A 26,684-nucleotide genomic window follows, 5' to 3' on the forward strand; every position below is an offset into this window, starting at 1 on the left:
CCCTGTAGTTATTGTTCTTTGTTCCAGTTTCTCTCTTGGGCATGGAGAGGCTCTCTTTAGCCAGCTGAAGGCAAAATGGAGGGGTCTCCCATGGGCTTAAATAGACTTTCTCTTGTGGGTGGAGACCCCCTCCTTTCTCCTATGCAAAGTCCAGCTCCAAGATGGAGTTCTGGAGTCACCTGGGCAAGTCACATGTCCATTCATGACTCAGTTTTCAGAGGCAGAAGCCATTGTCCACATGGTATCTTGAATGTCTCCAGGAAGGCTTCTTATGTGGATTGGAGATGCATCAAGATCTCCAATCCACATAAGAAGCCTTCCTGGAGACATTCAACAACAAGATGCATTGTTCCTTAAGTGCTTCTTGACTGGGCACTTAACTTTGTGAATTCCTTTCTCCAGGAACTGACCAAATGCTCTACTAAGGTTATTTAGAAATCAAGTCAGTACATGGCCAATATTCATAACTTTGAATACAAAAATGATACATGCATACAAATAGGATTAATAGATTCAGTAGATCATAACCTTTACGTAGATATGTTCCATGGCATATGTAGCATAGAACATATTCCACTTATGTCATATATATTCATAAGCATATTTCCATAAAGCCTTATGGGGAGCACTGTCACACTAGGGATTCCACAACCTCCCTTGGAAACCTGTTCTAGTACTTAACTACCCTTATAGTTAGAATGTTTTTCCTAAATATCTAGTCTAATTCTCCCTTGCTGCAGATTAAGCCCATTACTACTTCTCCTACCTTCAGTGGATATGGAGAAGAATTGATCTCTGTCCTCTTTATAACAGTCCTTAACAAAGTTGAAGACTATAATCAGGTTCCTCCTCAGACATCTTTTCAAGACTAAATATGTCCAGTTTTTTATAACTTTTCCTCAGAGGTCAGGTTTTCTAAACCTTCTGTCATTTTTGTTGCTCTCCTCTGGACTGTCTTCAGTATGTCCACGTCTCCTAAAGTATGGTGCCCAGAACTGTACACAGCACTGATCTATAATTCCCTTGATCCTCTTTGTTCCCATTTTTCAAGATATGTTTGCCCTTCTTCAGTCTTCTGGGACCTCATCCATTCTCTGAGTTCTCAAAGATAAGTGCTACGGACATGGGCAAGCAATTTTGCCCCTTTGCCTTTGTTTCCTCATATGTAAAATGGGGATAATATCTGAGGTGTATTGTGGATTAGTCAATGTCTGCTTGTAAAATGGTTTGAAGACAAAAAAGACCTATGTAAATGGCAAACTTTGGTGCAGAATAGAACGTAATAACCATAGTAACGCTAATTACAGCTAATATTACAATATATAATGATGACTGGAGGGATTTTTCCCTTTTCAGTTGACATTTATTTTATTTTTTTTCAGATGGTGGCAGTTGCCATACTATTGGGTGGGAATAAAACTATATGACCTTGTAGCTGGAAGTCAGTGTCTGAAAAGCAGCTATGTGCTCAGCAAGTCAAGAGCCTTGGAACTCTTTCCAATGCTACGGAAAGACAGGCTTGTAGGAGCTATTGTCTACTATGATGGTATGTTTTGTTTCTATGTTTACCTTTCTAATCCATCTTTATAGTTGATGTATTTAAAGTAAAACAAAAATATATAACTAATTTGATGTACTTACATAAAGTATTTTTATAGAAAGTGTGTCTTGTGGGAATCTATCTTGCATAATTTCCATTGTCTAAATTTAGATGTATAACTAAATCCGTTTAATTGGCTCACACATCTGATTGGTTTAGTTCTGGCCTTTCTATTTACCATCCTGAATGTAGGAGAGAGAATCTGTTCTGGTCTGTCAGCCAGTAGATGCAGCAAAATATGTCATAGGATCTTCATGGTCTGGTGATTCCCTATAGGAAGTTCCAGTGACTTCTGCAGCCATGCATAGTTGTGTAATACTAAAGAAGCTCCTTTTGTGTTGGATCAGTGTAAAACAGTCTATACAAATGTGGTATTTGAAGTGCTCTGTACAAGCTAACCCCTCGTAAGCCTCAAACAAATATTTCCTAATCAGATAATATGCAAAATTTTATTAAGCATCTGAATCCTGTGTTTACTTGAGGACTAATTGTTCAGAGATGTTCTGAAGCCAAGACCCTCTCTTTAGTTTCCTCAGAAAAACTGTAGGATCTGTGAACATGTTTACCAAAATAGTCCATGTCAAGAAACAGATGTTGTTGATTATCTTAAATGGCTCACTACATGGTATTTTACATTAAAAAAAATAGTTCACACTTGTCTTGATAATCTGACTTCCCTTTTGTTGTTCTCATTTTTGAGTTGAGTTTGGTCCATCAATCGCTTTTTGCTTGCACCACCCTCGGCTATTTAAATTGTTCGATCTATGGAGAGAACTTGCATTGCAAATATATTCAAATAGCACAAGCAGCTCTGGGGCTGGGGCGGTTTCCACTGGAAACCTCTGTATTCAAGGGGTTATAAATCTATAGGAAAAAATAGCTTAGGGCTGAAACTTGGCACAAATGTCATCTATTGCACAGAATACTGTTCTGAGTGTTAATGTATGTATCATTTCAACAAAATGAGTGACTGAGTTGTAGAAGGAGAAGATTAAAGTGCTTTTTTGCAAGTCTAATATTTTTTAAAAATTGAAGTTTTGCAGTTTAAAAGTCTAAAGTGCACAGATTACTTGTTTGAAAAATATAAATGGAAGGGTTACTCTGCTTTTTAAAAATGGAAAATATGCAGTAGCAGCAACTTGTGTGTTCAAATTGTTGATATTAACATTCATATTGATGGTACCAGAATGATTTGGGGGGTTTTATTTCATTTTTATAAAGTATGTCCATGCTAAGTCCCTAGGGGCATGTACAATATTTAGCAACTCGTATGGCTTGTGAACACACAAGCATCGATTGTGCAACCCTGGCTCATGCTGGGGAGTTTGTATTCATGCATGTAATATCACTGATTTCAGTAGGATTACTCACATGAGTAAGTCCTCATCAACATGAGTCAGGGTTGCACAATCTAGCCCAAAGTTTAAAAAACAAAACGTCTTCCACCCTGCACCCAAAATGTCACCTGCTATCTGTATTCAGGAAAGGCCCAGGAAAAGGGAGAGGCCTTGTAGCACACCATGAATGTAAACAACCTTTAAGACCTGTAAGAGAAGGGAATTCCTAAGCCAAGAACCCTAAGTACATTCTTCCACCAGCCCTCTAGTCAAAAGACTACTGGCTTGATCAGTCCAGCTGTATTCAGCTTCCTCTCTTCCTGTGTATTACCACAGCAGCCTCCAAGGTAGCTAAGAGAAGCCATGTAGAGTTTTATGGATCAGTCATGACCATAAGTTGCATCTCCCAGGAGGAAGTGGTGTGATGTATTGCTTTTTGGCTGACTCTGCCATGCAGGAGGACAGCTGCATTATGCATGAGTTGTAGCTGCTTGGTGGTCTTCAAGCCACTTACATAAGTCATTGCAATAACCAAGTCAAAGTTCCAAAGGCAAAGATAATTTTGGGGAGGTACAAGTCCGAAAGGTGTTGTCTCTATTGCTTTACCAACCAATGAATGAAAAATGTGCGTACTTACTATTAATTATAGAAATGTGGAACTGGAAGGGACTGTGAAGTCCTCAAGTCCAGCTCCCCCCAAATCCCTGGTCTGCTGAGGCAGGTCCAAATAAACCTATACCATCCCTAGTAGGAGTTTATTTAACACAATAAAAATGTCTAATGATGGGGATTCAACAAATTCTTTTGGAAGCCTTTGTCCATGCTTAACTATCTTTATAATTAGAAAGTTTTTCCTAATATGTAACCTAAATCTCTTTTCCTGCGGATTAAGTCCATTAGTTCTTATCCTACCATCAGTGAACATTGAGAACAATTGATCACTGTTCTTTGTAACAGCCCTTAACATAGTTGAAGACTGTTTTTACATCCCCCTGTAGTCGTCTTTTTCTCAAGACTAAACATGTCTAGGTTTTTTAACCTTTCCTCATAGGTCAGGTTTTCTAAACTTATCATTTTTGTTGCTCTCCCCTGGATTCTCTCCAACTTGTCCACATCTTTCTGAAAGTGAGGTGCCCAGAACTGGACATAGTACTCCAGCTGAGGCCTCACCAGTGCGGAGTAGAGTGGAACAGCTACTTCCTGTGTCTTACATTACATCCTGTTGTTCCCCAGAATGATGTTACCCTTTTTCACTACTGCATCACGCTGACTCATATTCAATTTGTGTTTTGCTATACCCCTCAGGGCCTTTTCTTCAGTACTGCCATCTAAACAGTTATTCCCCATTTTGTAGTTGTGCATTTGATTTTTAGCTTCCTAAGTGAAGTATTTTGAATTTTTCTTTAGTGAATTTCATCTTGTTGAATTTAGAACAGTTCTCCAGTTTGTCAAGATTGTTTTGCATTCTAATCCTGCCCTTCAAAGTTCTTGCTACCCCTCTCAGCTTGGTGTCATCTGCAAATTTTATAAGCTACTCCCCACTCCCCTATCCAAGTCGTTAAATGCAATGGTCCCCAAACTGTAGGAACATTTGGTGGCGGCGGCTCTTGCGGTGGGCGGCAGGGAGGGAGTGCCTGCAGCTCTGCGTCCAGCTCCTCTGCTGAGGAAATTGTGCAGTAATGGAGTGGGAGCATGGACAGGTTACATTGCTGTTGGGGGCGGGAGCATGACAGGAAAAGTTTGGGCACCACAGCATTAATGAAAATATTGAATAGAGCTGGACCGAGAACTGACCCTTGCTGGGCCTCTCTGGATATGCCCTCCCGGCATGATGGCAAACCATTGGGAAGTACTCTATAGTCCAGTTGAGCACCCACCTTATAGTAATTCCGTCTAGAGTAGTATGCATATGAGACTGTCGCATGAAACTGTCGGTGGCCTTACTAATATGAAGATACTGTCACCTGCGACTCCTAGGATGGTCGGGGTTCCAAAAGTACCCCCAGACTGAGACAATCTTGGACAAACCCCCTCCACTGTGGGGGCAGGAACCACCTCTGCTGTGCGTTCAAGGGCATTCCTCACTCCACTTCCATCATCCCCATTTTGTCTGAATTAACCTTCAACTGCAGGGTGTTAAGAATTTCGATGAAAAAACACTCAAATCTCCTCACTTGATTTAATGAATGATGAGGTGTATGGGTCCAACATGCAGGTCATAGTGCAAACACCCATAGCGCCTTTGGAACCTCAAACTGGTGCTGGCTTACTCTTCCAGAGAAGAGATTGTGTTTGTTCCCTCTAGACGTGAATCTGTCCATAGAAATGCTGACAGGCAGGTCTGAAGCTGATCTACTTTATAGAGGAAAAAGCTTTTTTTATAGCAAGAAAAATAGGATTCTGGTTCCAAGTGAAGGCATCCAGGATGTTCCAAATTGTCCACTAATTGAAATGAAACTTGGTGAAGGTGTGTTCTTTGGGAGCATGATCTCTCCAGTTCACATATGAGTCCTGTATCTCTACGTCCATCACCACGTGAATCAGAAAGCCCATGCTCCACCAGATCTTCATATCGCCAGCTTTACAGTGGCTTTGGTCATCCCCTCAGCCACTGAAGATGGCCACCCTGGAGATGCAGATGCCACAGCAGAACTCCCAAGTAAAGAACTCCTTAACAGAAGGTTTCTTTCACTTGCCAAATTTCACGACTAAGTAAGGAAATTCCATAGTAAAATTAATAAACCTCCTAGACATTAGTAATTTCCTTGGCTTTAACTGCCTAGGAATTACCTAGATTCCAGAAAGTTAGCTTCTTTTTTGTTAATTGTGGGTGCCTTGAGTTTGCTGAAACCTCTATATCTCAGCACATCCTAACTTTACTTGAATGTGTCTTCAAGGCATTCTGAGTTGCATCTGTGTCCAGCATAATATGTAATTACATGTACATTAAGTTTAAGTAAACCAAACAGTATTCAAATTTTTTAAAAAATCATGCCCAGCAAAAATTGCAATAAAAAGACTAACAAATTTATTTGAGCATAAACTTTCGTGAGCTACAGCTCACTTTATTGGATGTATGCAGTGGAAAATACAGTGGGGAGATTTTATATACACAGAGAACATGAAACAATGGATGTTACCATACACACTGTAACCAGAGTGAACAGGTAAGGTGAGCTATTACCAGCGGGAGAGGGAAAAAAAAACCTTTTGTAGTGATAATCAAGGTGGGCCATTTCCAGCAGTTGACAAGAACGTGTGAGGAACAGTGGGGGGCAAAATAAACATGGGGAAATAGTTTTACTTTGTGTAAGGACACATCCACTCCCAGTCTTTATTCAAGCCTAAGTTAATGGTGTCCAGTTTGCAAGTTCATTCCAATTCAGCAGTCTCTCGTTGGAGTCTGTTTTTGAAGTTTTTTGTTGAAGAATTGTCACTTTTAGGTCTGTAATCGAGTGACCAGAGAGATTGAAGTGTTCTCCGACTGGTTTTTGAATGTTATCATTCTTGGCATCTGATTTGTGTCCATTTATTCTTTTAGATAGAGACTGTCCAGTTTGGCCAATGTACATGGCAGAGGGGCATTGCTGGCACATGATGGCATATATCACATTGGTAGATGTGCAGTTGAATTTAGCCATATGGAGTGGAAATCTATAAACTTCATGAAAAAACTCTTACAAATACAGACAGACATCATCTTCCTTTTTCAAATGCAAACAGATGGAATTCATGCCAAAAGGACTGAAGGTAAAAAATCCATTACATTCTACATACCACACAGACTATTCTGACAGATTGTGCCACACACACTCTCAAAGAAACTGCAGAACCACCTGATCAACATCCTCTATAGCAAACAGGGAAAGATTAAGAATGAGCTCTCAAAACTGGATACTCTCATAAAAAACCAACCTTCCACACAAACTTCCTCGTGGCTGGACTTTACAAAAACTAGACAAGCCATTTACAACACACACACTTTGCTTCTCTACAAAAGAAAAAGGACACTAAACTATCTAAACTACTACATGCTACAAGGGGCCACAACAATGGTTCCCTCAACCTACCCAGCAATATCATTAACCTATCCAACTATACTCTCAGCCCCGCAGAAGAATCTGTCCGATCTCGGGGCCTCTCCTTCTGCCCCTCCACCCCCACAAACATGATACAGTTCTGTGGTGACCTAGAATCCTATTTTCGACGTCTCCGACTCAAGGAATATTTCCAGCACACCTCTGACCAACATACTAACCCACAGAGACCTTCCTACCAAGACTACAAAAAGAAGGATTCTGGGTGGACTCCTCCTGAAGGTCGAAACAACAGACTGGACTTCTACATAGAGTGCTTCCGCCGACGTGCACGGGCTGAAATTGTGGAAAAGCAGCATCACTTGCCCCATAACCTCAGACGTGCAGAACACAATGCCATCCACAGCCTAAGAAACAACTCTGACATCATAATCAAAAAGGAGGTGCTGTAGTCATCATGAATAGGTCGGAATATGAACAAGAGGCTGCTAGGCAGCTCTCCAACACCACATTCTGCAAGCCATTACCCTCTGATCCCTCTGAGGGTTACCAAGAGAAACTACACCATCTGCTCAAGAAACTTCCTGAAAAAGCACAAGAACAAATCCGCACAGACACACCCCTGGAACCCCGACCTGGGGTATTCTATCTGCTACCCAAGATCCATAAACCTGGAAATCCTGGACACCCCATCATCTCAGGCATTGGCACCCCGACAGCAGGATTGTCTGGCTGTGTAGACTCCCTCCTCAGGCCCTATGCTACCAGCACTCCCAGCTATTTTCGAGACACCACTGACTTCCTGAGGAAACTACAATCCATGGGTGATCTTCCTGAAAACACCATCCTGGCCACTATGGATGTAGAAGCCCTCTATACCAACATTCCACACAAAGATGGACTACAAGCCGTCAGGAACAGTATCCCTGATAATTTCACCGCAAACTTGGTGGCTGAACTTTGTGACTTTGTCCTCACCCATAACTATTTCACATTTTGGGGACAATGTATACCTTCAAATCAGTGGCACTGCATACTGTGGGGCACAGTGTGGCCCCACAGTATGCCAACATTTTTACGGCTGACTTAGAACAATGCTTCCTCAGCTTTTATCCTCGAATGCCCCTACTCTACTTGTGCTACATTGATGACATCTTCATTATCTGGACCCATGGAGAAGAAGCCCTAGAGGAATTCCACCATGATTTCAACAATTTCCAGCCCACCATCAACCTCAGCCTGGACCAGTCGACACAAGAGATCCACTTCCTGGATACTACAGTGCTAATAAGCAATGGTCACATAAACACCACCCTATACCGGAAACCTAGTGACCACTATACTTACCTACATGCCTCCAACTTTCATCCAGACCACACCACACAATCCATTTTTTACAGCCAAGCTCTACGATACAACCGCATTTGCTCCAATCCCTCAGACAGAGACAAACACCTACAAGATCTCTGTCAAGCTTTCTTACAACTACAATACCCACCTGCTGAAGTGAAGAAACAGATGGACAGAGCAGAAGAGTACCCAGAAGTTACCTACTACAGGACAAGCCTAACAAAGAAAGTAACAGAATGCCACTAGCCATCACCTTCAGCCCCCAACTGAAACCTCTCCAGCGTATCATCAAGGATCTACAACCTATCCTGAGGGACGACCCATCACTCTCACAGATCTTGGGAGACAGGCCAGTCCTCGCTTACAGACAGCCCCCCAACCTGAAGCAAATACTCACCAGCAACCACACACCACACAACAGAACCACTAACCCAGGACCCCATCCTTGCAACAAAGCCCGTTGCCAACTGTGTCCACATATCTATTCAGGGGTCACCATCGTAGGGCCTAATCACATCAGCCACACTATCAGAGACTCGTTCACCTGCACATCCACCAATGTGATATATGCCATCATGTGCCAGCAGTGCCCCTCTGCCATGTACATTGGCCAAACTGGACAGTCTCTATCTAAAAGAATAAATGGACACAAATCAGATGCCAAGAATGATAACATTCAAAAACCAGTCGGAGAACACTTCAATCTCTCTGGTCATTCGATTACAGACCTAAAAGTGGCAATTGTTCAACAAAAAAACTTCAAAAACAGACTCCAACGAGAGACTGCTGAATTGGAATGAATTTGCAAACTGGACACCATTAACTTAGGCTTGAATAAAGATTGGGAGTGGATGTGTCCTTACACAAAGTAAAACTATTTCCCCATGTTTATTTTGCCCCCCTACTGTTCCTCACACGTTCTTGTCAACCACTGGAAATGGCCCACCTCGATTATCACTACAAAAGATTTTTTTCTCTCCTGCTGGTAATAGCTCATCTTACCTGTTCACTCTGGTTACAGTGTGTATGGTAACACCCATTATTTCATGTTCTCTGTGTGTATAAAATCTCTCCACTGTATTTTCCACTGCATGCATCCTATGAAATAAGCTGTAGCTCACAAAAGCTTATGCTCAGATAAATTTGTTAGTCTCTAAGGTGCCACAAGGACTCCTTTTTCTTTTTTGCAGATACAGCCTAACACGGCTGCTACTCTGAAATAAAAAGACTGTTGTGAGTCATGCAAAAATCTTAAAAGCCAGGAAATTCACGGCTCGAATTGTACTTCAACATCTAGACACAGCAGGGTGTCCACTTAACTACTTTCTAGGTGCACCCCGTCGTGCCTACATGCTAAAGGACAGTCTTATCTGTGAATTTCCTTCTTTGCATCAGACCCTTAATGTTCTTTCGTTGTAGATTTTATTGGGTGATTATATAAATTGAAACAATTCTTTTTCTGTTAACAGTAAGAGAGCTTTATGGAAAGATTTTCTTAACCCTCATGGGTAGTCTGGCAGTCTCATATCAAGATCTATGCAGAGCAGTTGTGAAGAAACTACACATCCCTTGCAGGGATGGAGATACCATCTTCAGAAGAAATATCCTGAATACTTATTTGCCAGTTGTGGTGGATGTGTAATTTAATTTTTTTACCTGAAGATAGTTTATTTCTTTTATCCAGCAACCTGAAAGTTCATCACACAATATTTGACTATAAAAGTTTTTCCCTTTTTTTTGGAATTAAACTAGTCAATGTTTATCAATAGGGACATTTGGAAAGGAAAAATAGGGATAGATCTCCTAATTCAATTGAAATACTTGAGGTACAGAGAGCATTTAGGAGGCATATTGTGGAAAAATAACAAGCATAAGGATAATTAGAGGTTGCCCTCTTGAGTGGGACCAGCTAGTATGTATATATATCTTCATAATCAGGAGTAATATGAAACTGTGAAAAGAAGAGAACTTGAATTTTAGTTTTTCTATTATCTCATTTTAAGAACTAGCAGATAGAGGGGTTCATCCTTTTAAGGACTATCAGCAGCTGTATTGCCGAGGAATTTCTCCATCAGTTCAATAGTATTAAGGCAGTGTTTGTTGTGGGCATATGACTGACGAGTTCTAAGGGCCATACTGCATTGGAATGAAGGGATTGCAGATTATAATTCACAATACACCTTACTGTGAAATTACAAATCAGTAATTGTACAGAGTCCTTGTACTCTGATTTGTCAGTTTATTATTAGGTACTCATCACATAGTATTTTGGCACGTTTAACCAGAATTAAAATAACCAGTGCTCAAAAAAGCCAAATGGAACAATATGGGTATAAAACAAAGTGCTCTGAGTGCCCACCAACCGTCACTCGTAAATTCCCTGCTGATGGGTAGGATTGTTCTATTTCAGTATAATGGCTGGTATTTAGCTCACTTAGGGAAAGACTGTCACTTGCAGTGATAAAACTGTGTAAAGGAGAAGGGGGCATAAGCCAGCCCCCAACCTCAACTTCCACCAACAAATGTGGGCACAGAGGGACACCGGGGTCTGTGGGGTCATTGCCTTGTGAGAAAATGGGTGAGGAATGGACACACAGGGATGTAATTGGCTAATTGCAAGTTACTCCTTTCATCCCAAGAGAAAAAGATGAAATTGATTCTGAGAGTCACAATTCTTTGATGGGGCACCTGTTGCAGTTGCGAGTGGAGGGCACAGTTATGAGCCGCTCCATACTTAGGACGTTGAACAAAGGTTCAATCTAGTCTGTAATATGGGTGTCACTGTTTAAAATATAACCCTTCTGTTTTACATAGGATACTTGAATTTTATATTTCACTATAGTAATTCAGAATGACTGAAAGTCATATGGATTTTTAAAAACTGTACAAATGGTTAGCATTACTCTTGATTCATTGTTTGCTAAAATAAAGGTTGTGGCAGTTGCTAGTGTGAGTTACCTTGTGGTGTTGAATTCAGGTCTGTTATTATCTTAATTAACTAGGGCCCTGAACCTGCAATGAGATTCACACCAGCAGAGCCTTCCATGGATCTCATTGCAGTATCAAGACCTAAGTCCCCAAAGCCTAATAGCAAAAATTAACCTGTCTACATGAAATGTCATGATATGGATTTTAACAGTGGACACTTAGTTTTCTCTTGATGGTACAGTACTTTTATACTTTTGCATATACATCTTCCCCTTAGTCTACTTGGTTTTTAATAATAAACTTTATTACAGATGGCCCAGTCTACAAAGATTTCATTTAACAAAATATCCTGTTGGGACTAAAGACTGTGACATCTGCATTTTTTTCCCTTTAAAAGAAAATTGTTAAAAGAATTAAAAAAAATCCCGGTAGCCTGCAGTCTTAAGTTTTATATTGACAAATAGATTTTTTGAAAGTTTCTTTGGATGATCTGTAGCCAGAGCTACTGTAAAAATTATTAAAGTGCAACAGCAACTTTCAACTTAAAAAAACTAATTGCTTAGTTTTAGTTCATTCTTAGTAACCATTTTGCTGCTTTAAAATATTTTAAGATACTCTACTGCTAGGTATTAAAAAAAAATAGAGTAAACTCTAATTTTTATAGTGTTACTTAAAAGTAATAATCTTAAAGACTGTAATTAACTGGAAACCTATTTGTAATCTATTTAAAGCTTAGTTCTGACTACGCAGTTTGTTGTTTTATGGCAAAATGATAATCGGAACAATTTAAAATAATTCCTAGCTATTGCGACAGATGTATTTACAAGACACTCACAAAGGCTAATTTAAGGTTTTCTTGCAGAAATGCTACTTTAGATTCATTGCTGTGTGATGTCAAAGTAAACAGCAAGGGTTAATACAGTTTTATGGTGGAAAATTCTTATTTTTTTTCTTGCCAAGATACAGCACAAAATCAGATACTGAATGATACTTTACTGATAGGCCTGATGCCTTCCCATTCAAAGAGCAAAATTTGATTTGTACCCTTTTTTGCTTCTTAAGTTATGTAAAAGGGCCAGAAATGTTTTCAACTTTTTTCTGCATGTTTTTAATGTTAGAAATTCAGGTCTGGCCTATCCTGATTTCCCTGGACAACGGGAGAGCTAGTATACCTAGAGATCTTGCATGTGTACTGAGCAAGTGAAACCTGATTGACAGTGACCCTCTTTCTATTCAGACCATTTAAAGCTCTTTCCATTTTTAATTCCATTGCCTATGAACAGTTGGAAGGAAAAAAGCTGGCTTTTAAAGATTCTTTATCTCATCCCTTCAGTGAAGAATTCTGAAAGCTCATAATACACACTTGAACTATCAGAGGGTATGTCTGGATTTTAAGAAAATGTTTTTCTTTTTAAGTGTTAACAAACACTGTACCTTACATTTTTAAAGTGTAAGTTAATATCTGGCCCTACTGATGATGATGGGAAAGCTCTCAGTTTTCAATAAGGCCAGGATTTCAGTCCAAGTGTAGATTAGGGCAAGTTATATTTTAACACTTGTTAGCTGACCGACGTGAGCCCTAGGCTCTGCCCTACAGTTCATCTTGTCCAGTTAACTTGTACTGTTGGTACTAGTTTTAAAACATGTTAGCTAATGCATTTTTGGAAATGCACCTTGCATCCTAACCTAGACAAGCCCTGAATCTTGGAGGGAGGGAGGTGGAGAATAAGCAACACACCCAACCTTTCAGTTCTTTATACATCCTAAAGAAGCAAAATGATGGCATGAACTACTTGCAGTTCACCTTTAAGGAACTTAGCATTAGATAATGGCATTGACACTTAAAGCTCAAAATAGGTTGGGGGGGGAGAAGCTTATATAGAAAGGAGTGTCATAAGTAGTTTTATGTTAACAATTAAATGCAATTTCATAATGTTTCTCGCCTTCTTCTTTTTCCCTCTGTCACAGGTTTTTGTGCGTCTGTACCCTTAGTTGCACCTACAGGCTGCAGTGAGTAGTGTTTAACAGCAGAGGTCTCCCCCTAGAGTTGTAGTGTTGACCCAAGCCCCCCAAAAGAACACTTTTAATATACCCACTGTGTAGATTATTTTCTGACTTGATAAAACCATTTACACAGTTATTTACTATTTTTGCATTGGTATTTGGTTTTTATCAGAAGGGGATCAGCAGTGCTATTCCTGTTTTTTTTTCCTAATTGCTGATCTAACCAGTAACTTATCAAACAATCATGACTATATCCTACTCTATAGCTTTCTGAAATATTGTTGCTTCAGCCCTCTTAATTATATTTTAAAATTGTTTATACAGGCAAAAATGGATGGTACATTATAAATGTTGGAAGTACCAGCAATGGCAAATCACAGACTTTACCAGGGGCTATTCTTGCTCTGTCTCAGCATCAGGAAACTATAGCATATGTTGGATGTTAGCCTGGGTGTACACAATGTGTCCTATTTATTCAAGGTTTCCTTTGAAGCCACAACTTACAAGTTTGTTTCTTAGGGGTACATGTCAGACTTCATTTAGCATTTGTTGGTATTCGGATACTCCTGAATAGCAAAAAGGCAACATTTTGGGGGAAGAATGTGGCTGCTATCTGAGCAGTGATCTGTCAGTTTCATTTATGTAGCTCAAGGAAAATTGGAAAAGAGGCACTATGAAGATGCTAAAGCAGAGAGCTCAAGATCATAGAGAGAATTATTTTAAAGCATTTTTAATGGAAGAATTAATCTCCATTTGAATTATATGTACATTATGTTGGGGGCTAGGAAAATAGAAAACATTTTAAAGCAGAGCTCCAACAGTCAAGATTATTACAATTTTAAACAGACACAGAAAATGCTGGCTAATTCTAAGTGGCAGAGTTCTTTTTTAAGATGCATTATTTCATATCTCTGGGTGCTATAGAGTTTTTTTTGGGTATGTACATATTCTCCCTCCAAGATGAACTTTTAAGTGTATAAGGAAATGTATTTCTAGGTTCTTTAGTAAGTCATGAATTTAAAATGGAATAGTTGTGTTAATTACCGTTTCTTACTGGAATCTATTTATGTATCTTAAAGACAGAAAGTAGAACTGTAGAATCTTTTGCATGATCTCATACAGTATTTTCTTGATTTTTTTTTTTTATTTTTTGACACACGAAAAAATATCTGATTGTCTAATGAAATTCACATTTTCACTTTGCTTTGCAAAATCTCCAGTTCAGTTAGATTCCAGGAAAGGCTCTCCATTTCATAATTCTGCATTCTCCAGGATTTTGGTGCGTATTTTTTTCCAAAGTATGTTAACTAAAATTCTATATCTTTGAACAAAAAAGTTGTTCAAAGAAAAGTGGAAAGGAGGCTCTTCGGTTGAGGACTGAGCATTCCTGGTTTACTGTAAACCCCATGAGAAATTCTTCCCATTTAAAAAAAAAAGAAAAAGAAAATCAATGCAAAGGAATAGAGCGTTCATTAAGCTGTCAAAAACTGAATAAACGCTTTTTTTCTTTTTAAGCTCCTACAGCTCTTTTTCCTCGTATTAGAGTAAATGCTGAATTAGGAAATGTTACAGCTTTATAGTTCATATTTATTTAATTAGTATTTTGAGAATATTAACATATGTAATAGGGGCATTGCCCAAATGTAGGCACAGACATTATAAATCCTTATTCCAAATTTTTCTCTCCCTTGAAAATTAAAAGGGTTTGACAATTTGTCACTAGAAAGCTTTTATAGATATGAAGTCTGTTGCTACACATCTTCATGTTAGTAGAGTTTTAACTTGAAAATGGAAGACTGTGAAAGTAGCTTCTAATGCTCAGCCCCACGAGAACTGCTAGCAAACCATTATGGGTGTTTAAAAGCAGCTAGGATATGCAGAAAATGTTTTGACTGATTTTATTTAAAAGAAAATCTTATGGGTTGTATATGAAGGACCTCAGAAAGAAAACCAGTTATCTGCTGTGAGGAGGATTGTAAAGGCATGATTGGCTGCCTCTTGTGGAATATATGGGAAATGAACTATAAGCATTGACTTGGCTGTTTCTGTAGTTTCAATCTCAATTTTCTCTTTCATTTAAGAGTTCTTAATACTCTGATTTGGTGTAAGTAGTAGTGGGGGAGACGGAGGAATCATAAGCCTTGGTATTATGAACAGTGCTTCTTATTTCTTAAATTAATGAAATCTGTAGGTTCTGTTTACTTGTAGTGGTTTTAGCACAAAGCCCTTTGAATCAGATGGTATTTTATCCATCAAAGAGTTTTTACTTTCAAAATGGATAAAAATAAATACCCTAAAATGACTTGTGTCTTTAACCCAGTTTTTCCTCTGTCAAAGGGTACAACTTTATAAGCATACCTACAGGAGTAATAGTTTGTTCACAACAAAAGAGACTGTGCATTCCATAGCTCTTCTTATGCTGGAGGCATCGTTCCCAAAAGCATGCAGCTGATAACTGCATCTCCTGCTGTACCTGTAACAATTTAATTGTATAAGTCAGCCCAGTCAAGCATCCCCAGCTCATGACTGGGAGACATGAAATTCATTGTCATTATTGTCCCTGTCATTTTGGATCATTATATCCTGCTGCAGAATTTTCCTCACTTCAGTGCTTTTTTACCTCCAGGAACCAGGGATTATGGCTGAGGTTGGGGTGGGGGCAGGACTGTGAACTACATTTACCTCAGGGGAGCCACAGATTAAATTGGCTTTGCTCTCTGACTTGCTGGATTCATCTGTTTGTATGCTGTGAGTTTAAGATTGGAAATGATGAATATTCTAGCAAATTCTATGCTTTCATTTTTAAAAAACATTTCTATAACCAAAGGATGATTTTTGTCTCTCTTAACAAGAAGTGAATGGGGATTAATTCTTCACATCTCATGTTACCTAAAAGATATAAGATTATTCTCGAGCGAAATGACATTATTTGCACATTACGCCACAAACATCTTAGTATTCCCCAGCGTGTCATGGCTTTTAGAGGAAAGACTCCAGTGAAGCATGTAATTTTGTTGTAATTTATATGTGTATATTTTATGTGAACTTAATGGTAAGCCATTAGTTAATATGTACATTGTTCCATACTGTAGATATGATAATATATATGGCTAGGGAAAATCTGTTATGCCTTTCCCCACCATACTGTTTTTTATATATGAAATTTTAAAGCTGTTTGGGTATTTACTTTTTAATAAATATGAATAAAATGAAGGCCAGTTTACCTACTTGATTACACTGCCAGCTGCCTTCTAGGTTGATAGTAAGCAGTGCAAACTAAAGTGCAGGAGTCTGTCTATACACTGCAGAGTGCAGGACTGGGGCCTAGAACATGCTATTTGCATCAATTAAAATGGATGGCACATTCCCATACATACATGGAACTAGTGTTAAGTATTCATTGTCTTTTCTTGTACCAAGTGGCTGTCTCCTTGGGCCTGCTCCTTTAAGGTGCTGAGCAGTGGATTTGCTGGCACATGGTACCGTACAGAATCAAGACAGTTAACGTTTACTCTAATTTCAAATAAAAGTAGAGTTCAGTGTCTGTCTATATATTCTCTGACCAACACCTCTCCCATTCTTTGTCTGATTCTTGTGCAATATCTTTATCGTGAAAGTGCAACTTACAAATGTGGAATTATTTTTTTTACATAACTGTTTTTTGAGTGCAATGTAAAATTTTAGAGCCTACAAGTCCACTCAGTCCTACTTCTTGTTCAGCCAATTGCCAAGACAAACAAGTTTGCTTACATTTATGGGAGATAATGCTGCCTGCTTTTCTCCTTATGGAGAAAATAATGATTCCTGTCTTTCTCCTTATGTTTACATTTATGGGAGATAATGTTGCCTTTACTTATAATGTCGCCTGAAATTGAGAACAGGTATTCACGGCACTGTTGTAGTCATCATTGTAAGGTATTTACGTGCCAGAGATGCTAAACATTTGTATGCCCCTTCATGCTTCAACCACCATTCCAGAGGACATGCTTCCATGCTGAATTTAAATTGGTATTCTTCTATTGTTTAACAGTGTGATTAAAACTGCGATTAATCATGACTATTTTTTAATTTTGACGATTAATTGCAATTTTAAAAATCGTTGGACAGCCCTACTTTATTTGCTAAGATGTTCTTTCTTTATCAAGTGATGTGGATGCTGTAGACTTATACAGCGGATGTTTGATCCTACTCTGGTGATTATTTTTGTCAGTGACCGGCAGAACCTGTGAGTATTGGGCATTTTTAACCCTCATTGACTTCACTGACCGCCACTGAGAGTTGTGGGCACTCAATGCTTTGCAGTTTGTATTTAAATGTATAAATAAGCAACTAGCTGGCCTGGCAGTTGGTGCTCTGTACAGGCAGCAAACAAATGTACAACAGCTCCACTGAGGGATTTTTACTTTTCTATACTAGTGATAGGGGTACTATTTATTTATTTAGCAACTACTATATGTCCCTAGTGAGTGATGTGGTCACTTCTGTCTCATGAAGAGTGACTTTACATCTGCTGTGTATCTCTGACATAGTATCTGTCTGTTTTTATACTGTTGGATCGTAACTCTAGCTCTGGTTAGTTTAGACAAGGGCACATAACAGAAAATCATTTCCTTTTATATCCTATGAAGTGAGCAATAGTTCATAAACTATTGGCTGGTCTCCAGTTGACGTAGGATTTGAAAAATAGCTACTGACCATGCACAGTTAGTTTGCCTCAAACTTGAGATGTAAAGTCAGGTACTGTCTATATCAGTCAGTCAACCCTTACACTGCATTGATACATCATAACCTGCATTGACATCACATTTCTTTCTGGTTTCAGAGTAGCAGCCCTGTTAATCTGTATTCGTAAAAAGAAAAGGAGTACTTGTGGCACCTTAGTGACTAACCAATTTTTTAGAGCATAAGCTTTTGTAAACTACAGAGTACCCAGAAGCTACCTACTACTGGACAGGCCCAACAAAGAAAATAACAGAACGCCACTAGCCATCACCTTCAGCCCCCAACTAAAACCTCTCCAACGCATCATCAAGGATCTACAACCTATCCTGAAGGACGACAGATCACTCTCACAGATCTTGGGAGACAGGCCAGTCCTTGCTTACAGACAGCCCCCCAACCTGAAGCAAATACTCACCAGCAACCACACACCACACAACAGAACCACTAACCCATAACCCTATCCTTGCAACAAAGCCCGTTGCCAACTGTGTCCACATATCTATTCAGGGGACACAATCATAGGGCCTAATCACATCAGCCACACTATCAGAGGCTCGTTCACCTGCACATCTACCAATGTGATATATGCCATCATGTGCCAGCAATGCCCCTCTGCCACATACATTGGCCAAACCGGACAGTCTCTACATAAAAGAATAAATGGACACAAATCAGATGCCAAGAATGATAATATTCAAAAACCAGTCGGAGAACACTTCAGTCTCTCTGGTCACTTGATTACAGACCTAAAAGTGGCAATTCTTCAACAAAAAACTTCAAAAACAGACTCCAACGAGAGACTGCTGAATTGGAATGAATTTGCAAACTGGATACAATTAACTTAGGCTTGAATAAAGACTGGGAGTGGATGTGTCATTACACAAAGTACAACTATTTCCCCTTATTTATTTCCCCTCCTACTGTTCTTGTCAACTGCTGGAAATGGCCCACTTTGATTATCACTACAAAAGGTTCTCCTCCCACCCCCGCTCTCCTGCTGATAATAGCTCACCTTTCCTGATCACTCTTGTTACAGTCAGTATGGTAACACCCATTGTTTTATGTTCTCTGTGTATGTAAAATCTCCCCACTATATTTCCCACTGAATGCATCTGATGAAGTGAGCTGTAGCTCACGAAAGCTTATGCTCAAATAAATGTGTTAGTCTCTAAGGTGCCACAAGTCCTCCTTTTCTTTTTACATTTCTTTCTGACACTGCAGCATGGCCACAACACATCTGCAGTGACATTTTTTCATTGTGACATTTTAGCATGGTTTCCACAAACTGGCACTGACAATGTTTAGTTTCATTTTAACGCTGTGCTTTTACTTACACTGACACTGTAGTAAGATTGTTGTGACAAGCTGAAGGCGGATACAAAAGAAGTGAGAAACAACATAATTATAAACCAACAACAAAAAGTAATACTAATTCCTTCCTCTCAACCTCTTTTCTTCATTGTGTGGATAAATTCCTTGCGGTTTATGAAGTTCTTAGATGTTAGTGCTGGGAGATCTGTAAGTACCTCAATAGATAGAAATTCTGAATTAATGCTTCCATAATATGCTTTATCTCCCTTTTGCCTGGCTGTTGCAGCTTATTTATTGTACAACTGCTTTAGCTTCAGTATCTTTACTTGGTAGTAAAACTGGTTAGAGATGGAAAAAAGTTTTAGGATTTGTAAAAAAATTTTTTTCAAAACTCTGTGGTCCTTCCTACTTTGCTGTTTATTCCATGTGTTTATTACTTTGCGTAAAAAATCACTGTGCATTGTTTCCTAATTTTTTACTATGACATTTTTAACCATGTGACCCATTTACATGGTTCCAGCCTCCCTAATTCCCTTAATCTTTCCTTATCTGAGAATAAACTCAGCCTTCCTAAACTCCTTAAGTTTTTTCCTCATAACATACAGTGCAGATTTAAAATCTTAAATTATTGTAGGTGGCTTTTGCTATGCTCTCTCCAGAGCAATATTTACTAGGGGTGGTGATGAATCTAGTATTTATTTATGAGTGGATAGTAGTTCTCTAGCTATCAGTTAGCAAAACCAAACTTCGGACACTGATAGGCACTGTGAGTAATGGAATTGAAATGCCTCTGTGGAGGTTGCTGAGTAGCGGGAGGAAGAGATCAAGCTCTCGCGGTTTAGGGTTGAGCTAAAGAGAAGAAGCAGGGCCATATTTAAATTTGCAGACATCATCTAGCTACAATCATTACTAATAACTTGAGATTTTTATCAAACTTCAGAATCTGTTACAAAGATGAATTTGTCAGAATAGCTAGATCTGTGAACAGACAAAGTTCAAAACTGAGAAATTATCCCTTTCCTAACACTTTCTACGGAATGGTGATTAGAACTGTTTATCTCTTTAGCTGAATTCTTTGAGGTCTAAAGGATTCTTTCTTCTATTGCAAAAGCATACGCTTAGATGCATGTTATATTCCTCTGCTATGGGATGTGCATCCCACACCAGCCCTGATAGGGTTAACGCAATTAGGTCACTTGGCATCACCTGCTAGATGGAGGGCTGGGGTTAACTAGGGTGAAGCCCAGCTGGGGAGAGGCTGGGACAGCACTGTAAAGCCAGGAAGCTGAGAGTGAAAAAGCTTCAGGGGAAGGAGTCTGCAGTCCCTCCCTGAAAGGAGGGAGAGAGTCAAGAACACAGAGGAAGACCAGGGGGAGAGTAAATCCTGGGATCTTGCCCTGAAGTAAGGAGTCTGGGAGGAGCCTAGGAGGTGTGAACTAGCCATAAGGAATAAAGTTGTAAATGCATTCACAGTGACCTCATGGGTCAAGGAATTCCATAGGTTGACCCAATTTTTTTTGTTTAAAGATGGATGACAATGACCACAATTGCATATGTAAATCATGTAATTGTGCATGCAGGTGACCGACCATATGTCATTTTGTATGCCCAGTTCTCCAGAGTCTGTATGCAATTCTGCTAAGTGTTCATGTAAATTAGACACGCAGTTACACATGCATTTTGCATATGCAGCTGTGCTATAGAACTTTTATAAAAATCATTCAGAGAGCGGGAGAGCATTGTCAAGATATGGCCCTTCCTAGGCTCGGAGCGATGCAGGATTCTTGGATGCTCCAGGTGTCATAGCTGACAAGTAAATGGCTTGTAATGGACTATAGTTTCCTTGATCTAATGGTAAAGAATCAACAAGAAGACCTAAAAATTACCCTTTTCTGATTTCCATTCTTGCTTCTCCCCACTCAGTTTGTTCAACTCCACACTGAGTTTAGTTGCCTCTTTGCTTGAATATCTGCCTCTTGCAGCTAGAACCAATCCTGATGGCAAAGCTAGCTAGTGAGTATGTTGGCAGAAGACTTCATGTGCATGATTACATAGGCAGCTTTTGGTGGGTGAATGGTGCTAGGTCTGCTCTTGAAGCTAGGGGCATGATTTCCAGCTCAAGTACGTGTACTTGTGCTAGGAGCAGTTGTACCCGTGGGGTTCAGGTGAGTTTGTACTCAGCACTGTTAGCCCATGCTGCTGCTCTCTGCTGCCCGTGCTAGCCTAGCTACATTGGTTTTAGCTCCATATCTCGATGAGAGCTAATACGAGCATGTCTGTGTGAGCTGGGAATCACGTCTGCAGTTCCAAGTGTAGACATACCCACAGTGTGGTGGTGAAGTATTTTCCAGTCTCGGGAGTGGGGTGAGGAGGACTCAACAATGTTTTTTGGCAAAGGTTTAATACTCTCTTGGGCCCAAATGGTAACCTTCTGCAGAATTGCTCAGATATTGGGATTGGTGGGAGGTTGACTGTACCGAGTTTCCCACAGATGTTTGCATAATGTGGGAGTAGATAGGAAGGATGAGACATTGAACACAATTCCGTAGCTCCTTTGGAAAAGGGAATCCCTAGTCTTATGAAGTGTTGGCCACTGCATGCTGCTTTCCTGCCTCACCTTCCTAGCATTTCGTAGCTCTATAAAATCTTGGCGTCAAAGGCACAAACCCTTAATGAGTGTTGCTTGAAGTAGCATTAAATTAGCTATGGATAGTCTCCAGCTCTAGGGGGAGGAATGTATGAGGAGGGGCTGCTTTCCCATGCAGACTCTAGCTCAGGGGTTCTCACAACAAAACTTTTGGTGGCCTCAGAGTGCAGCCACCAATTCTCACTGACACTTTTTCCTAAAATACTTCATTAACTTTAGGAAAAACAGTTGAATATGCACAGAGACACAGCCAAATCATTGTAATTTATATTTGTAGGGTTTTTTGGCAGACTCAATAATAAAAATAATGCTGCCTCCCCCTTCCGGAGTGATATCTGTATATTTGTTAATATCACAGCACACTTAGTAGCTACCTGGGAGGCTAGGAAAGGTGATATTAACAAACATACAAGTATCACTTTTCACAGATAGCTAGTAAGTCTGCTGTGAAAAGTGATACTTGCGTGTTTGTTAATATCACTTTTCTCAGCAAACCCTAGGACCGATTAAGCCCTGCATGGGAGAGCTGAAGAGGGAGGCAGCAGGGGCCAGAGGTAATGGTGGGTTGGATGTGGGGCTGTGGGAGGCAGCGGGGCCCTGGGGCAATGAGGGGGATGGATGCGAGGTCAGGAAGGCAGCAGGATGTGTGTGTGTGTGTGGGGCCGTGGGAGACAGAGGGGGCCAGGAGCAACGGCGATGGGTCTCACTGTCGCATGGCCAGAGCCTGGAGCTGGATGCTGGAGCCTGGGGCTGTGTGGCTGGAGCCAGGAGTCAGTGCCTGGGGCTGTGACTGGAGCCAGCACTCGCTGCTGCGTGGCCAGGGCCAGGGGTCAGCACCTGGGGCAAGCTCCTGCCACCGCGTGGCCAGAGCCTGGGAACAGAGCTGTGGGTTGGTGCCTGCTGCTGTGCAGTTGGGGCAGAGGATCAGCGCCAGGCGCTGGGGCTGCGTGGCTGGAGCCTAAGGCCAGCACCCACCACCCCTAGCCGGAACTGGGGGCCAGAGGCCGACTGGAGCTCCGGAGCGGGGGGTCAGCAGTTGGAGCTTGCTGCCGTTCAGCTGCGGCTGGGGGTTGTCAGTGCCTGGGGCCAGTGCCTGCCACTGTGCAGCCAGAGCTCAGGACCTGCTGCCACACAGCTGGAATCAGGGGCTGGAGGCTGAAGCCCCACAGCTGGAGGCCATGGCCACGTGGCTGTAGCCGGGGGGTGGGGTTAGTACCTACTGCCCCATGGTTGGAGCCTGGTGCCGCATGACCATTTTAAAATACCATTTTAAAAAAGAAACTTAACCCACTTTTAGCTGAACAGGGTTTCTTTCAATGGTCTGAAATGGATCAGAACAAAAGCAGCAGATATCAGACCAAATGACTGACTTTGACAGCACTAGTGTATTCTGTGTTGAGAGCACTATTCCTGGCAATCTTAACTCCTCTAGTGTTCAGACAAAAACCAGCCACAAACAGAAATTTCTACACCCCTAATGGCGGAAGCTTAGTACAGATGAAAATGAAACTACATGTATGTTGTGGATACTTCATGGGAGAATTTTTTTTACTGGGAATGGCACATACTCAAAGATCAACAGAGTCATGGAGAATATAACAGTTCATGCTAAGGGAATGAAAATTGCATTTGTCCAAACTACAGAAAGGCCATTATCGATCAAGTGGCATTGTTAATTTTAAAATAATTTGTTTATTGATGGCTACAAAATAACTTCCCAGGCACCCCAATATGAGTGTTTAGGGTAGGGATTTTCAAAATCAGTGTTAGCTTTATTGCTTTCACTGGAGCAAAGATAGACTAATGCTGAGTGTTTTGAAAGTCTAACCCATAGTGTGACCAAAAATAGGTGACCAAAAATGCCATACTATTGAGATGCAGTGCAGTTGTAGCCATGTCGGTCCCAGGGTATTTGAGAGACAAGGTGGGATACCATTGATCAAGAACTCTGTGATAAGCAGGCCATATACTCCACTGAAACTGTACCTAATAGGATGCTGGACTTTTTGGTGAGAGCAATTAGAAGCCAAATTGATTAAAAGATGTTGGCTTTTCCTGGTATCATCCTTCTGGGTGAAAGCATAGAGAGAAGATTGGAAAGAAAACTTAGAATGTTTGGCAGATTGACCCACAGATGGTTGTCCCAAGTACTTCTTATGTGGCTGTCATTCAAATCTCTTCTGAGACAGGTCAGATTTTTGCTGAAGTTTGACACCCAAAACAATGAATACTTCCAAAATAGGGCCGTAGGAAGCAACAGGGCTAATGAAGTCATAACTAGTACAGGGCACGGAGCTAGTGGACATCTATTAAGGGCAAATGCAATAGTAATAAATTCCCACTTCGCTGCCCATAGGTTAACTGTTGTGAGTTCTTAGGCAGCTGACTCAGTTCCTTATTTGAACGAACACACTAAATTACGGTGACGGGTCTAATCTATTATTTTTAAATCATCTCCAAAATGTTGTGATATACTGAAAGATATTCAGCATTTAATATGGGTTATCCCTGAAAGCAAAGGAAGTTGATGATGTTACGATTTTCCTTAGCTTTGTACAATACAACTCAAACTGTATTTAAAACTCTAGGCTTGTGCTTTCTTTAATACAGAGACTCATGTCAAAACCAATGGCTTTGCACAAACACTGTCCCAAGTAAATAATCTAGGAATAACCATGTGTTTATGAATGTCTTGCCATTTGTCACAGAACTGTACTTGTATTTCTCAGGCATCCTCTTGATATGGCAATTGTATAGGTGTCAAAAAGCACTGCATGTCATCTCTAGAGCAAATTAAACATGGAAGTGATTATCTTGAGGTTGGAAGAGCTGTCAAACTTAGATGGGGAGGTCAGTATTTAGCTGAAGATTGATGGAAGCAAAGACAGCTGATTTTTCAAAGATGCAAAGGAAGAACTTCTAATCCACTGAGATTCAATTATATCATTAATAAAGTTTATGTGTTAAAACGTACAACAAAGCAGTTTTGTGCAACTTAAACGGGTTCTTATACTGGACTATCATTTGACATTACAGTAACGAAGATCATAAAACTGTGAAAACAGATAATGGTCTTTCTGAAATAATATAATTACCCATCCTTGGCTTTAAGCAGAAAAACCCAAGAACAAGCCCTATATGGCAGCTCCTCTTTATTTCACAAAATGTACTTTGCCCCAGTGAATGATGCATGCTATAGTGAGCACAAAACTGTTACTGTGCCCTGTATAGCATAGGTCTGTACAGAAAACAAAACACATGAAGCTCTTTCTTCTGGAAATCAAGAAAAGGATCAGTGCTTCTGAAGCATGGGATTTTAATATAATTGCAGTGTAATTTCAGTAAATTCAGTAAAGCTGATATTTTTGACCATTCAGCCCATATGAGTATAAATATTCTACTGGACTCCATCACTGTCTCTCAGAATTACTTAATCAAAGTGTTCTCCCCAGATGATAGAATTTGAAAAATCACTAAGTATGTGAAAACTCGGTTTACTCAAATGTTTCAAATCTGGACATTTCAAGATCTGGTCCAAAAAGCAGAGCTCACCATTGATTGCTAAATTATTCAGCTAGTAAATAGCTTAATGGAGAACTTTGAACAGATAAAAAGAACATCACAGGAACAAAAGCTTGTATTAATGAAAGGGATAGGGGAAAAAAGAGAGACTGCTTTGAATTATTGATGCTGGTCACATACCAAGCCTGTATTTTAATTGTATGTTTTATTTTTAATAATAAAAAATTATTCACTCCAGTATAATACAGCAGGTTCACCCAGATCAGAAGCGCAAGGCTTAATAAAGAAAATCAGTACAATGCAGTTAAAAAAAAAAAAAGCAAAATTGCTTTGTCCTCCCAATAAATTTGGTCCTAAATGTGTTGATTTGTCCACAAATCTTTACATTACAAAATGTGCCAGATAATAGCGCTTTAAATCTCATATGAAACTTAATATTTTCTTTTAGTAAATATATTTAGCTGTTGGACACTTTCTTCCTGCCTGCGCTGTGCACCCTAGAGCATTCAACTCAGTAATCCTGCCTGTTTCTAGAAGGAAAAAAAAAATGGGGACAAATGTGGTATGGTGTGACATATGCTAGAGATGGCTGTAAGCTCTTTGGGGCAGAAGCCATGTCTTTCTTTTTAGTGCTCAGTGTTTATCTGTAGAGCTGTAGAAATAAGATGCTTATAGAGAAACATGAACTGTATAAAATTTGCCTTACATGGTTTTATTTTCAAAACTCAAATCAGGTGCCCAGTTTACTCAAAAGGCTCATGAATGTTGATTGCCTGCCTGCCTACCTGTCTGTCTGTCTAGGCGTTGCTACAGCTCTTTTCCCTATAGTATCTAAACACTGACTGCAAACCATCCAGAAAGAGGTTTTGCTTTGAAATCATGCCAAATTCAGTGAAATACGATTTCAATATGAAATATGGCAAAATATGGCAGTTTTGAGTACGTTTTGTGGTGAGATTCTGAATTTGTTTGAACCCAGAATGCTAAGCTAGATTTGGAGAAGGATTGAAATTACATCGAAAAGAATACAAGAAACTCAAGGCCCCTGCCAAAGTGACACTACCAAGTGATAGAGCTTCAATTAATGTACTAGCCCTCTGGATTCCTGGTGCAAATTTGTCCCTGACGTAGCCCTGTTAGTCAGTGGAGTCATACCAGTGTCTTATCTGGCCCCCAGTATACAAACTCTGATGTGGGTCAGAGAAGTTTAGCTTTACGTGCACCCT

General features: G+C 40.0%; 1 protein-coding gene across 4 annotated transcripts in view; it reads left to right on the top strand.

Moving 5' to 3' along the window:
- Window positions 1-26,684, top strand: part of GPD2 (glycerol-3-phosphate dehydrogenase 2) — a 123,626-nt gene that overhangs the window by 58,794 nt on the left and 38,148 nt on the right. For all 4 annotated transcript variants that reach the window (XM_077829387.1, XM_077829388.1, XM_077829391.1 and 1 more), the window contains one exon: window positions 1,383-1,546. In XM_077829387.1, coding sequence (XP_077685513.1) covers window positions 1,383-1,546 — 164 coding nt within the window. The remainder of the gene's footprint in view (window positions 1-1,382; window positions 1,547-26,684) is intronic.

The sequence above is a fragment of the Eretmochelys imbricata genome, chromosome 11, assembly GCF_965152235.1.
Source record: "Eretmochelys imbricata isolate rEreImb1 chromosome 11, rEreImb1.hap1, whole genome shotgun sequence".
NCBI classification, from domain to species: domain Eukaryota; kingdom Metazoa; phylum Chordata; order Testudines; family Cheloniidae; genus Eretmochelys; species Eretmochelys imbricata.